Source organism: Anas acuta, chromosome 20 (assembly GCF_963932015.1).
Source record: "Anas acuta chromosome 20, bAnaAcu1.1, whole genome shotgun sequence".
Lineage (NCBI taxonomy): Eukaryota > Metazoa > Chordata > Aves > Anseriformes > Anatidae > Anas > Anas acuta.
In genome coordinates, this window is record NC_088998.1 from 8,294,442 (window position 1) to 8,308,490 (window position 14,049).

The 14,049-nt window shown below is 48.9% G+C and overlaps 1 protein-coding gene across 2 annotated transcripts; it reads right to left on the minus strand.

The window, feature by feature from the left end:
• Positions 1–1,314: 1,314 nt before the first annotated feature.
• Positions 1,315–13,897, minus strand: DOLPP1 (dolichyldiphosphatase 1). 2 transcript variants are annotated; one of them, XM_068657362.1, is made up of 8 exons: positions 13,756–13,897; positions 7,811–7,911; positions 6,130–6,214; positions 5,786–5,885; positions 4,846–4,944; positions 3,403–3,531; positions 2,635–2,724; positions 1,315–2,160 (listed from the first exon to the last, which is right to left on the minus strand). In XM_068657362.1, exons 1-8 carry the CDS (start codon positions 13,829–13,831, stop codon positions 2,124–2,126), a joined length of 717 nt encoding a protein of 238 aa, XP_068513463.1. In that variant the 5' UTR covers positions 13,832–13,897; the 3' UTR covers positions 1,315–2,123. The 2 variants fall into 2 exon arrangements, with proteins under 2 accessions (XP_068513463.1, XP_068513464.1); XM_068657363.1 differs by lacking the exon at positions 4,846–4,944.
• Between the last annotated feature and the right edge of the window lie 152 nt (positions 13,898–14,049).

Below are 14,049 nucleotides of genomic sequence, written 5' to 3' on the forward strand. Positions count from 1 at the left end.
CAGTGCTCAGGTCCTTCAGATGTTAACAGAAACAGGACTGCTTATGTTATGGAGAAAAAAAAAAGCAAAACAACTAAACAGATCTTAAACCTGGTTTGATGCAAGTGAAAGACAGTTTACTATGCAAAGCTACCTGAACACACAAGCTTAAAGAGCTTAATTCCTGATCTCCTAGATCAGGATCACTACTTTCTACAGTTAATGCTCTGGTTGTCCAACAGTTTCTACAGCAGCCAACTCCCACTCCGTATGAACACACAGATTCCTATGGCAACAGGCACAGATGAAAACTTAAAAAAATAATAAATTATATATATCAAAATCAAGGTGAACAGAAATACATCTCACTTCAAGCAGCTTTATAATGCAGGAGTCTGTTTAAAGTGAAGATAGTAAAACAGGCAGCAAGACTGAGATGTGACAGTCATTTTACCTCTGCTCACATGACTGCATCGAAGGCACACCGATGACCTTTGAGCCAGTTCAGAAGCTGTCCTTTATCTGTGAAAGTTCAAGTCAATTGTGCTTTGAATAAATATTTCTCTGTAGTTACACTTGAACTGCTGCATTATATACCAGAAATACAGAAAGTGTCCATGCACAGCCCTGAAGCACGTTGAGTATAGCCCTTGCCAGGTTAACTCATGGATCACTGAAGTTGGAGCACACACAGATGGCAGGCACACTCCCACAGAGACACAGCATCCAGAGAGCTGACTGGCCAAACGAGGAATCAAAATGGAAGAAGGATGGAAAGCAAAACTTGCTTGCAGGAGTTTGGCACTCGAGATTATGCCTGCAGAACCCCAAACAACCCCCTGTAACAACTGGTAGGGGTATCTGCTAAAGTAAGCTCACTACTGAGTTCACAACTGGACTCTAACAAGACTTCGGAAAATTCAAACAGCAACTGAGCTAGTTATTAGTTGTTCACCTTATTATTTCTTTATGGTTGTCACTTTGTTCATTCTTAAAAAAAAAATCCCTCCCTTAAGCTTTAACAAAAAAATAAAAATAAAATAAAAATCCAGTGCTTAAGACAGAGACTAGCAACTGAATTTTGTAAGGCTTTGGGCTGACTTATTGGAGCATAGCATTGCTTAGAACCAATGGGCCTTCTAGCGCCATCGGTAGCACACCAAGTACAACAACAGAAGCTGTACAGATCCCAGCAACCCTGAGGTAATAAAAGAATAAAAGGAAGAGATGAAATAAACATGAGATACGTATGGTAATCTTGCCACCTAGAAGAGATTCTGAGAAAGACAGCCTTGCTAATTACACACCAGGAGCAGCAGTGGAAAAAAAATATATATATATATATATCAGTGTATTTCGGTTTTCCTTCGTTGTTTTTTTTGTTTTTTTTTTTTTGTTTTTACACACACACTCCCCTTAATGGAATCCGTGCAGGCTTCCCCACAGAACCATCACTAGTGTTAAAAATCAAATCTTTTAGTGCTTTCTTTCCGTCTATACAAAGTGCAGTTGGAATTGAATTGGATCTCCCAAACTGGTGGCAGAAAGGAAAGAAAACCTTCCTCTCCCTTCTACCTATGTTACACCATCTTAGTTCCCCTCTCCCCTCTTGAGAAATTCTTCAAAAACTAAAAGCCCTAATTAAGCATGATCAACTGGAGATTAGTTTTGTCATCTTCTTCCAAAAAGAAAAACCCAAACAAAAAGCAAAAAAACAAAACACACAAGGCCTCACCCACCCCAAAAACAATAGCTCCGTTTAAAAAAATAAATAGTGTGTATATTTCATGCTGAAGAAAAAAAAATAAAAAGAAAAAAGTCACAGAAACGATTCATTTTTGGTTTTCCCTCCCCCAAACATGACACCAGACATTGTCTCCCCCCTCCCCTGACGTAGACATGATGGTACATTCCAACCGGCAATGTGCATCTGTGTTGAAAATGAGTTTCTACTCCTGCACGGTCCCACATGCATCAGGGAGCATCCAGCTAGCTGCTAAAGCAGAGCAAAGGCTTTCAGGTTTTGGGTATGGTCCCTGCCTGTTCCTTTGGTCCATCTGTTAAAAGGCTCCTTGCTGCTCCCAGGTCTCTGCTCTTGTCTGTCTCCATCCAAATGCGCACGCTGGTCCCCAACACCTCCTGAGTCACTGGAGCTTCGTCCCCAGCTTGCGCTGTCTGTTTCTGCAACGCCAAAAGAGAGGGCAGGGTGAGGGAGCTGGCCCCAACTCTGTATCAGTGAGCTGTGACAAATCAGGGGGCGAAAGACAGGATTAAAGTCAGGCTCTGCTTAGATCCACACAAAAATAAAGCTGCCCTGCCACACTCTGCAGGCAGATCAGTCCTTCCTGCCCTTTCCAGTCCCAGAAAGGCCACCACGCCTGGAGTGCCCACAAACTGACGTGTGGACATGAGGTTAGCAACACCTGCTGGCAAAGAACGCGGGCTGGGGAACTGAAATAGTGATTTTTTAAACAAAATGCTAATCTCAAATTCTCCCGAACAGACTCACCTTCCAGACCTGGTACTTAACTCACAACCTGGTGTTTCTTTACTCCACACCATTCTATCCACAGCAGCTCTCTACACATTAGCAGACAGTAACAACACCTAACAAGTCACACCAGCTCCAGCTCTTCCTCCCCTCAGATCACTTACCTCGCCTCTGCTCTTGTGACTGTATATTCAAACCACAGGATGTTCGGAATGAGGCTGGTGTCTCGGATTAAAAAGAACTCTGAAATTGGCCTGAAAACAGACAAAGGGGTGGAAAAAGGTGAAATAATTAGGCTTTTTCTCCACCATAATTTTGATCAGTATACAAAAAAAAAACAACACAGCCACACTGCATAAATTCTTGTAAACATTTAACATTGCTTTCCTATTATCCTTCCATTTGTGAAGAAGGCTCCTTGTTCAATTTCAAAGAAAAAATACTGTTTTTTCATTCCTTATGTAACATTTCTGGACTACATTAAGTCTAGATGGCTTTACAGTCTCACTTGGTTATTATTAAACTGATTAAGGTCTGTTATGGTTCCAAAGTTACTCATAACCAATACTCTGCCACACCCCACAACTTTGCTAGGGCCTTAAAACACACATTTCTTAAACGTCCTCTCTCTCCTACCCGTACCTGGCAAGGGTGTGTGCTTTTCGGACAGGCATGCACAAGAAAACATGGAGGAACAAGTTATAGAGCTCACAACAATTAGTACACAAAGCTGGAACAGAACCCAGGAATTCCCATTTCTACCATCAGTAACATAGTTCACAGAAGTCTGAACAACTTTTATTTTTTGGTCAGGGAGCTGTGCTATATCTGTGTTATCAGATTATTCCAAGGAGCTCATTTAATGAGCAAAATAGCGATCCAAGAAATGCAGACTCACAGGAATAAAACCTTCACTGAATAGCGAGACTTACCACGCAGCTATCCTTGGGAAGAGAGGAGTTAATATCTCCTGTGTGAAGGCAAACCAGGCTATGGCCATAATGCTTCCTGCCACACCTCCATATAAGACTTGGCTCCAGGTGTGGTAAAGCAAATAAACCCTGCAGCGGAAGAGAAAAGTCACCAGATAGACTTTAAAGCCAAAGGAGGCGTGATTCAAGGGCTGATGTCTCAGTGGACCCTTCAAAGTTCTGAAGAAGTTATCCTCCAGATGTTAGAAGTGGATGTTTGACTTAAGTTTTCATTATTAAAAATAAAAAGGGGGAAAAATTGGGAAACAGTCTTCCCTGCTACAGCAGTTTCAGCTTAGGGCACTTCTAATTTGAGTTTAACTCAATAATCCTCCACGTTCCTCTTCGCATATCTTTGGATTAGCTGAAGAACTGCTGCCCTTGGTTCCCACAAGAGACTTCTCCAAAGCCAGCAGCAGGAAAAGTCCCCCCCAAACCACCACAGCTGGAGCTTAAAAACTTTTAAGAACAGACAGCATCTTTGCCTTGATGTTGCAGCTCTGAAGCGTGACAACACAAAGGCTGCACTACTACAGAGCAGCTACTGTGACTGCAGCCAGCCAGAAAGCTGTACTAACGAGTTTTAAGTTATCCCTGCACAAAAGCTACATGAGTCACATTCAAATTTCTTTTCACCCATTTATCATGGCCATTAAGATCATCTTAGCTGGCCTTCTCCCTTGCACAGGCCAATGAATTTCCTCAAATTACTTTTTATTTGAACCAGACCAACCATCTTTTATGAAATTGTCCTGACAATTTTAAAAATACCCAGTAATAAGGAATCAGCTCTAGTACACAGTCAGCTGTGCCAACAGGTAATTACTTTTCTGGGGAAAACATGGCCTGATTTCTAGTCTGAACCTGTCTGGTTTCCAACCACTGGAGCTCATTATGTTGTCTACTAAAGGAAAAAAAAAAATCATCAAAACTTCATCCTCCTTATTCATCACGTTAATGTAACTGAATCCTGCAAGTCAGACAGCTAAACACGTCTGTATTATCTACTGCTCAAGCAAAACAAAATCAGTTTGACCAACTGTAGCAATCCCCATGCTGCAGATGCTGGTGTGCCAAGGCATGGTGCGATGCTTTCATGATTAGTGCTGGAAAGAGGGCCAGGCAGCGAGGCTAGAGCACGGCAATGGAGCCAACGGAGACGTGGTACAGGCTCAGCTGATCCCGGGTTTCATAAAGGCATCGGTGAAGCACCAGACATGGAGCACCTTTGTTTGGGCATTTAAAGGGGCTCATGGCAACGCAGCAACCTCCGCAAAGCTCTTGCTTGTGCAGCGCAGTCGTTGAGAATTAGATGGGAAAGGCGGGATAAAGAAGGGCAGGGCTGCTGGCTGTTAGAGGCCGCAGGACTGTATGAGAGCATTAAGACAAACGATTGCTCCATACCTACTATATGAGACTAGCAAAGCCACTGTGACGAGGCAGATGGACAGCACATGTCGCCATAGTAAATCCAGAAACCTCGCATTGTTTGTTTGGTGCATTCTGAAAGAGATGGAGAGCCATTAGCACAGTGGCAGGAAGCTGAGCAGTCCTTGTACCTATTCTCGCTATCTCCAAACTCCTAGGAAAGCTCTACTCCGAGGGATCAAGGGCAGCTCAGTATCATCCCAGCATCAATCTGTCCTGCTGGCAGCGCTTAAAGAGAAGCCAGAAAGCCACACTGCTTTCTCCAGCTATTATCAGCGATCGGTGTGATGGAAGGCAGAATGCTCGTAGCTACTGCAGCTGATGTGAAAGACACATGCTGAGCATATGCAACAGGGAGCAGAGACAGAGCCCTCCATCACCCACAGAGCCAGGAGGAACCGGGAGTTTTGTCTTCCTCCACGCCTGGAGCCACAAGACAGAGCCATGCCCCAGCGAGAACTGCAGGAAAGCACAGCACAGCAGAAAAAGACAGTACTCGGTACAAGAGATGGACTAAGAGGGCATGCAAGTGGGCGAGAGGTATTACCTAAAAGACTGCAGACAACCCCGCTGACGAAACCGAGTAGACACATGAGAAAGCAGCTCTTCTTTCCTCCTCCCTCCACGCCCCCCCGCCCCTTCCTTCACCCTGGTGGGTCATCGTGGCTTATAAAAGCAAAATTGGGAGAGCTGTACCCAGAGAGGCAGCAGGAGGCCCACCCCAATCCTTCCCTTTGGGGCAGTGGGAAGCACAGTCCTACAGACTGGGAGAGACCTGCTCCACCCGCCCTAGTTACAGCACGTTGGGCAGGGCCTCGGATTTAATTCCGCCACGTGCTGAAGTGGCAGCGAGGGAGCCATCTATTTGAGGTGTTTCAAAGTATTAACAGGCAAAAACCTGACAGTGAATTTTTACCTTAAATAAAGGAACAGAAATGAATAGACTGAGAAAAACCACATGAACTGGGAGTGGCTGGACGGCATCCCATATTTTGTGGTCACTGTTGAATGGGCTTCTGGGAAGAGAAGAAGAAAGAGTATGGTCAAGGTCTACTCCGTACATAGCAGCTGGAACACTCCAAAGGTGAAGCCAAACAACTCCACCAGTCTGTGCGCACGAGGACACATCTCTGCCAGCCTTCTTACACCCAAACATCCAAAGCCAACACGAGGCAAAGGGGAAAACGCCCTCCAACACCCCACGATTCTCATTCCACTGGAAAGGAACCGACACCGTGGCACCCACGGGCCATACCATACCTTCACAAGGCCGTGGCTCCCGGATAACGTTTTTTATTAACCAGTTCACTCCCTCGTTGAACGCCAGCCCTCCCAAGAAAGAGATCTGTGAAGGCAAGACAACTGTGTCATCCTATTTAAAATATCCACCTACTTACCAGGCAATCCCTCTGTTAAGAAAACCCCAAACCGTGCATTTCTAATATTCAGCTCCTTAGGTGATAACCAACAGCTTCACCATTCTCTAGCAGAGGAAGAAAAGCTTTTGTTTTTCAGCCTGCTTTGTGTATCCGGCACCACGTTGCATACGCACAGCTTTTCAGCAGATGATTCACAAAGACAGACAAAAATGACACTGTACAGCAATAACATTTCCAACAGCAAGTGCAGAAAGCAAAGTTTTGGGATAGGGCAGAGGTTTCTAGGGATTGTCGCTCACTGCCGACCAACAGGGGGAGCACACACCCCATTATTCGAGCAAATAGCTAAAAGAAAAACTTTTTAGGTCTTCTCTTTTCCCTCTACGGATGTTTTTTTCATCCTGAAGCTCCTGTAAATGAAGGCACGTTGTGAACTGACACAGCCTGCTAGCATTTGTTTTCTCTGTCATTCCACCGTCCATCCCCCTCCCCTACAGCAGTCCCGCTGCTGTGACCGAATTCCCAGCTGGTGCTGATCCTCTGACTCCTTCACACTCGGTCCCATTTCAGACGAAGCCATTTTCCACCCTGTGTCCTGAGCTACGGGTGAGGCTGCTGCAAGCCAGCTGGCGCCTCACCCCAGCTCAGCGAGGACTTCTCCATGAACTGGGAACCAACCTCGATGCCACATCACCACCATCCCCAACAAGCTGGGTACTCAAAAACCCACGAGTTTGTGACGAGTTCCTCTAGCTTATTCTCTTGGGCCGACAAAAAACCTTCGGGCTGCCTAGAATTAACAGCTGCCTCTCTGGCCAGCAGCAGTTCAGAACCTACAAGTCCCATTCCCAGGTCCCTTGGGCCACTGGTTCCCATGACACCACGGCCTCGTGTTGGAAACGTGCTGCCAAAAGCCTTTTGCTGGCCCCGTTTTATCTGTTTACCGAGGGCAAATGTCACAAATTTGTACCTCCTGAAGGGAATTTAGCCGTGACACTGATTCCCAACTACCTGTCAGAGCAGACAAAGCGTTATGCATTAAGAGTCCCTCATTGCTCCCTGGGACAGAAGCAAGAATCAGTTCTGTCCCTGCCGCTCAGTGCACAGCTGGGAAGCAGCCCTTACAGACAGATCCACTCCCTTGGGAACTCGGAGGCTTTATTTTGGACCCCATTTTGTGCCTCAGCAAGGTTCAAAGAAAGCTCATCCTGCTGAATTACAGACACTTTCCTGCACACACTGCCCAGCTCACGTTGGGATCCTGCTGGATCTAAGGACAAGGTAGAAATATTATTTCCCACCCTGCAACAGCCGCCTTCAGTTTCTGAGGCATCTCCCACTGATGTTTGTAGACAGCTACTGCCCAAAATACACCGCGGAGTAACAGAATGTCAGCAAAGACTAAACCTGTTACAAGTGACAGGGTCTCCTGCTGCTGACAGGAGATCACCTTCCCTAAGCTGGCTCTTTAAAACAAAAAGAAGTGTGAACACAGGAGCAGCGAGACATAAATTAAAAGATTTGTGTCCAAAGCAGAAGCTGGAAGGGAGAGGAGGACTCACCGTGTGAAGCTCTCTCTTGAATATGATGAGCGTTACAAAGCCGACGATAATGAATATCGGACCGAGGCTCAGATAAGCTAAAAGCTGACCTGAGAAATCACCTAGGGAAACAAACGAGAGAAACAAATCAGGTGGCTCCTTCCCTCCCCTTCGTTCACCTTGCCTCTCCCTGCCCCGGCAATTCCCAGCAAACACTCCCCAACCAAATCCTTCCCAAAGGGGGGTTCCTTTTCAGCTGCATCAGCCCCCTCATCTGTCTCACCGTGTGTCTGCACCACCACTGCCATTAGCAGCACAGGGAGGAAATAAACAGCTAAACATTGCAGGAGATGAAAGAGAGAGAAAAAAGGAGACTGCTTTTTACCAGCAGCCCACTTGTTCCATACAGGAGAGCCTTTGGGCCTCCACCCTGACTAGAAAATGTCCAGGGGGAACTGGGGAGCAGGGCCAGGACCTCCCAAGAGGACAAGAGGCACCTCAAACCCACCTCTTTATCCTCCACTGTCACAGAGGCAGGAGGAGGCGAACGTAAGTGAATAGCCAGACATTGCAGCCCAGCTCCTGGCACAGCAAACTTTAACCTCAGCCTCCAAGCATGGCAAGTGGAAAAAAAAAAATGGCATTGCACTGCTCCAAAGTTCAGGCTGCTGCTGCTGCTATTGCCTCACAGCTGTGGTTGCATCAGGTACAGCGTGCAGATTCCTCTTCACTTCCAGGCTGTGTTAGATTTGGGAACCAGCAGCATCACACAGCTCTTGCAGTAGTTCTAGTTCACAACCCTGGGGAAATTAGGAAGGATTGGAGGACAAAACCCCCCAGAACAGTAGGTTTTTGCTAGAGCGTGGTTGCATTTTGGTTTTAAGTGTTGGAAGACCCCGGATTGGAAACTTTTCTTCCACCCTGCGGCCAGTTTGCCCTGCGTCCAGCAGGCTCCACGCTGCTCCTCCACCCGCTGGGTGCTGCTACCCCAGCTACGCAGAATCAAGCCCCTTATGGCTCTGCATGAAACCCAAACACTCACAAAACCTGGCTTAAACGATGAGGAAATTCACAAGATCAAACGATCAAAAGCAGCCCGACAGCTTCAGGAGTATTTCCAGTAGTCTGAGTCCCCAAGGCATCGGCGAGGGGTTTCCTCACCGAGGCACCAGCGTGGCTCAGGTCATTCCCGCTGCTGATCCACGGCACGCAAAGATTTTGGTCCTTTATACCAATTTTGCCAGGAAATAACCAACCCGACAACTGGCACAGATGGTGGAAGAACACATAACGAGACAGCCTTTAATTTAAATAGCACTGGCAGCACCCAGCTCCAGACCCTCCCTTACCTTACCACCTAGCACACCCCGTAAATCCCTCCCCAACCTCCAGCAGCTCACATCCCTCACTCCAACCCAGCCCAGGAGCAGGAACCATCGCCCAGATGCCGCCTCCAGGCACAGCACCGCGTCCTTTACTCGGGCAGCTGCCAGCTCTGCACACCGTAATGCCCCAAACATTTCAACTGTCCGCTTAAAACAGCGCAGAGGTGGCATTAATGGTATTTCAGATCACTGTAGCCAGCAGCAACCAAACACAATCGCATGCTGAAGCTGCTTTTTCTGGGTGAGGAGGCAAATAAACAGGGTGCGTTAACTGGAGGCTCAGCTCTGCCCTGGAAACTCCATCAGAAAGGCACTCACACCATAAATGTGCTCTGAGGCGGCTGCAAATCCCAGGGAAGGCAGAGCAAGCAGGAGGGCTGGCAGCCCTAAGTCCACTCAGACCCAGCAGCAGGTTCCCCTCTACCCTTCTATAAAGTTATTTATTTCTTCATTTTGCTTGGTCTTTAAAATAGGAAGCAATTCCTACAAGCAGTGAGAACAGAGCCCACCAAAAGCACCCAAACCTCTGGAAATTGCAAGAGAAAGATCTGTGTGATGGACAGTCCGGGTTATTTTTGTTTGTTTGTTTTACTTCTGCTTATTTCAAGTCCAGCCTTCCCCGGGCAGGGCATTATTTGGGCATGAAGACGCAAAGCAGAGAGCCCAACCACCTCATTTTAGGGTTTCAAGAGATAAACGGATGAACCAGCACCCGCAGATCAGAGGCACGCTGTTGTTTCAGCCTCCATTCAGCTCCTACTTCTGCTCTAATTCAGCATTTCCCCCAGCAACCTTTTAGGGGAAATGCACAAGGTTTAACCACACCAGCTCAACCTGTACACACCAGAAATATGAATCGGCAGCGCTACCCACATCCTGCCACAAGGTCTGGCTCTGCCACCGCCGCTTCCTACTGAAACATCTCTCTGCGGCGCTGTCGCTGCCCATACTTTGTGTCGAGGTGCACACACAAGGACAGCCTCCTCGTTTCACGCCTGTTTACACCAGCAGATACTCCTGACAGGTCGGCATTTCCTCTCCTCACACGTATCCCGATAGCACAAGCTGGGAAACAAAAATATCTTCAGGAAGCTTGAAATTCCAGCCCGCGGAGCGCAGACTTGAAGCTTCTGCTGGGAGATGAAACACCCGACGCAGCTCTGAAGAAGCCAAACATCCCAGCTTCTTTCACCAGATATTGCTGAGGTGGGAAACAAGCCCCAGCTGGGCAGCCAGCACCTTCAGAAGTCACAGCGAGGGCTGGCAGACCAGGCTGAGGCTGAACAGCCGAGGACTGAGCACGAAATACACGACAGAGCGAGCTCCTTTGCTCTGACACATCATTTCTCTCATCAGGAATGGTGCACACTTGCCTCTCCAGCTCTGCCTCATCTTAGAAATCCTCCGACACATGAGGAAGACTCTGTCGCCCTGCAGAGAAGGGCTTTGCCTCTCCAGGGTTCTCTCCTTGCAGAGTTTGTCCGAGGTGAGAAGGCTCAGAAGGTCACAGAGCTTTAAGAATCCCAGCTGCACTGAGGAGAGGAGTTGTGTTGTGTTTTATTATTATTATTTGGAGAAGAAAAAAAAAAAACAAACAGAGCAGGAACTCGGTGTCTCTCCAGTGAAACTCACCCTACAGACAGGAAGTCCCTGAAGATGAGTTTTAAGCCTGCAGCACCAAGTCATGCCATGCAAAGTAATGCGTATGGGAAAAAACAGCCCTAATTACACAGCCCTGGTGATGGGACTTAGTTTAACTATTCAAAATAAAAAATAAAAAGTCATCTCTGGCTTCGTGTAAGCACAATACCTCCAGAGCAGCATCCAATGCTCCGCAGTAATGAGCCAAGAAGAACGTTTTTAAGAGCAGAACAAAAGTTACCGTTACAGCACTACCACAAATTCATTCCGTGATTCTTGCCGCGCCATCTGAAAAAGGAGCAATAAACACAGGAAAGGCAAACAGAAAGGAGACGAAGACAGCAGGAACGGCACCGCAGCCGCTCAGAAAATATCGAGTAACTCAGATTTTCAGCTGAAAAGGGAAAATGAGAATACAGCAGTTCTGTAAAATCGCGAATGACACAGGGAAAGGGACAGCAAACGTTTGTCACCTCTCACTGAACATGAAATAGCGAGCGTTCAGTGGAATTACTGAGCAGGGGACTTAAAAGCAGAGAAGAAACACCATTAAATCACAAAGCTCAGCGCCAAGGGTAGAGATCCAAAGCGGAAATAGGTTCAAAGAGCAATTAGGCACATTTGGAGTATGGCTTTTACATACCCATAAAGGACATAACAATCCTGCTGCCATCACCAGCTCATTACTGGAAAATAGACAGAAGCAGCATTATCCCTGCCTACCTAGTGCCAGAGGCCCCACTCGATGCCAGATCTCACAAAAAAGCACAGTTGCTGCTAAGAAAAGCACCAGGACCAACCGTTTCCCAAAGTGAGAGCATTTTTAGAGCCCCCCCTCTTAAGCAGCATGGTTTAACGCCCTGTCAGGTAACGCTGCAGTGAGAGTTTCTTCTCTCTAGGTTTGATTTTGACGTTTTCCATCAATATTTCCCGTTAGGTCCCAAAAACACCGCTCAGACCATTTGCGGGCAATCCCACCACAGCGTTTATCTGCTGTTTCTCAGCAGCTCTCGCTGAAAGCTGACATTGCAGAAAGCCCTGAAGACTGAGCGCTGAGGACGGGTGCTTGGAGTGCCTGGAACACCACAGCCGACAAGGGAACACCAGACGGGGACGGGAAGGACGAGCACCCTCCTGCAGGCACCCGTCCCTTCCACAATCACAAGCAAAAGCCCGAGAAGAGGGCTTCGTCTGCCAGACAGGAATCCGCACTGACTGATTTTCAGCTGGTCGCAGGGAAAGCGCCTGTCGCTCGAGGCAGATGAAAGCAGGAATGACAACTCTTCTGCACTGCAAGACTTCAGAGAGGAGAGATTTTAAGAGCCAGGTGCCACAGCGGGCCAGCAGCCTCAGGGACCGGCCAGGAGGCAGCGAGTTCGCCACCCAGCTGAATACATCATGCCGAGACAGCTTAATAATTGATGTGGGTAAAAGCAGGATCCATTTCTCATTCCCTCCCTCCCTATTAGCACGGGGTTACATTAATTCCCCTGCACCGAGCACGCTGCCAACATCGTTATTTTATAAATGTATTATCTAGCAGCTTTATGGACCTGGCCAAAAGCCCCACGCAGGCAGGACACAAACAGCTTTCTAAATAAAGTTAGAGTGCTCTCCCCAGACCCAGTGGAAAGTATCAGACCTACCAGCTCGCTGCAACTCATTTTTCTAGACGAAGGTAAAATTAAGACTCTTTTGTACCTCCAGCTGTTTTAATTTTTAGCCTTTTTTCTCCGTTTCACAGCCTTCCAGCATCAGGTATTTTATCCAAGCCAAACACAACGCTCCGTACCACAGAACCCCAACCTTGGTGGCGATTTACCTTCCCTACACAGTTACCTGCTGTGTTTGCCTGTATAAAAGCAGCGAATGCAGAGCGAAAATAATGGATTTGTCCCATTCTTTAAGATCTGGCAGACAACCCTCGTGCAGTGAGGTCTGCAGCACCCTCACTTCCCAAACCAACCCAACAAACAGCACATAGGACACGCTGTGTACAACCCCAGGTTTAAATAAGGGCATAAGAGGAATCTATCAGCATTACAGGAGAGATTTTATAAATATTCCACCTTCTCTCCTAAACTTTCCTGTGAATAACCGTGAGGAGGGGCAGCAGAACCTACGGGGCGAAGGCAAACATGAGGCAGGCGAGGAAACACCAGCGTTTCACAAATTCGTGAGGCAAAAATGCTGCTGTTTCGAGGAAGCGTGAGGGAAAACCCTACAAACCAGCCGTGCTGGTGGCACAGGGACTGCATCTCCTGCTCCAAAGCCTTTTGGTGCCGCCGTGTCCCAGGGCTCCTGGCTGAGGCGTTACCTGTGGGGCCGGAGACCCCTGAGGCGCTTCTGAGGGCAGCTCCCACAGGACCCAGACCCACACACAGGGCTTATTAAAGCGGGTGAGGGAGCAGCGAGGCGCCTTAACCCCAAATTCGAGTCCCACACCCCACAGGCCGTTTTTTCTCGGATTTTCCACCAAAATCGCCAAAAAGCCCCCCCCACACACAGCAGCACCGCACGAGGAGCCTCGACTGCGGCTCCCCGAGACCACCAGCACCGCCGAGACCGCTGTGGCGGCCGCTGCAGGGCGGGTAGAGCCTCGCCCTGTCACACCGTATCGCCCTGTCGCCATGTCGCCGACAGGCAGCGCCCTGAGGCACTGCCCCCCCCCCCCCCCCCCCAAAGCCCCTCAGCCCCCGGGGCACGGCGCCACCTCGCAGTGCGCATGCGCGGCGCCCCGTCCTCCTCCCCCCCCCTCACCGAATGGATCACTATCTGGCAGCGCCCCCCACCGCGCACGCGCGCCTCGCCGCCTGCGGCTCGCAGCTCAATGGCTCACTATTTGGCAGCGAGCGGCCCGGCCCTCTCTGAGGTGAGGGGGGGCCTCAGGGCGCCGCTGAGGGGAGCGGAGGAGCAAGGGGGGGCGGCGCGGGGCTTTACCTGCCGGGTACTCGACGTGGGTGAGGGAGAGCGGCCGCCACGGAGCGGGGAGCGAGCACTCGCCGACTGCGGCCATCTTACCCGGATACCGGGCCGGGGCCGCCGCAGCCAATCGCCGCCGACTTAAGGGGCGGCGCGACCAATGGGCGGGGGAGGCCAGAGCGGCGGGCCAATAGAAGTGAGCGGCAGGTGAGGCGCCGGCCAAGCGGCGGGCAGCCAATTAAAAATCCAAGCCGGGCAGCGGAGGGGCCAATAGGCTGCTAGGAGCGGTGACCAATGGGAGAGGGGCGCAGG

Coding starts and splice junctions, on each gene's coding strand:
- DOLPP1 (XM_068657362.1), bottom strand. CDS start 13,831: ATGGCCGCAGTCGGCGAGTGCTCGCTCCCCGCTCCGTGGCGGCCGCTC. Junction 3,532..4,845: donor TTGCTAGTCTCATATAGTAG/GTATGGAGCAAT, acceptor CTTCCGCTGCAG/GGTTTATTTGCTTTACCACA. Junction 2,161..2,634: donor GTCACAAGAGCAGAGGCGAG/GTAAGTGATCTG, acceptor TTGGCGTTGCAG/AAACAGACAGCGCAAGCTGG.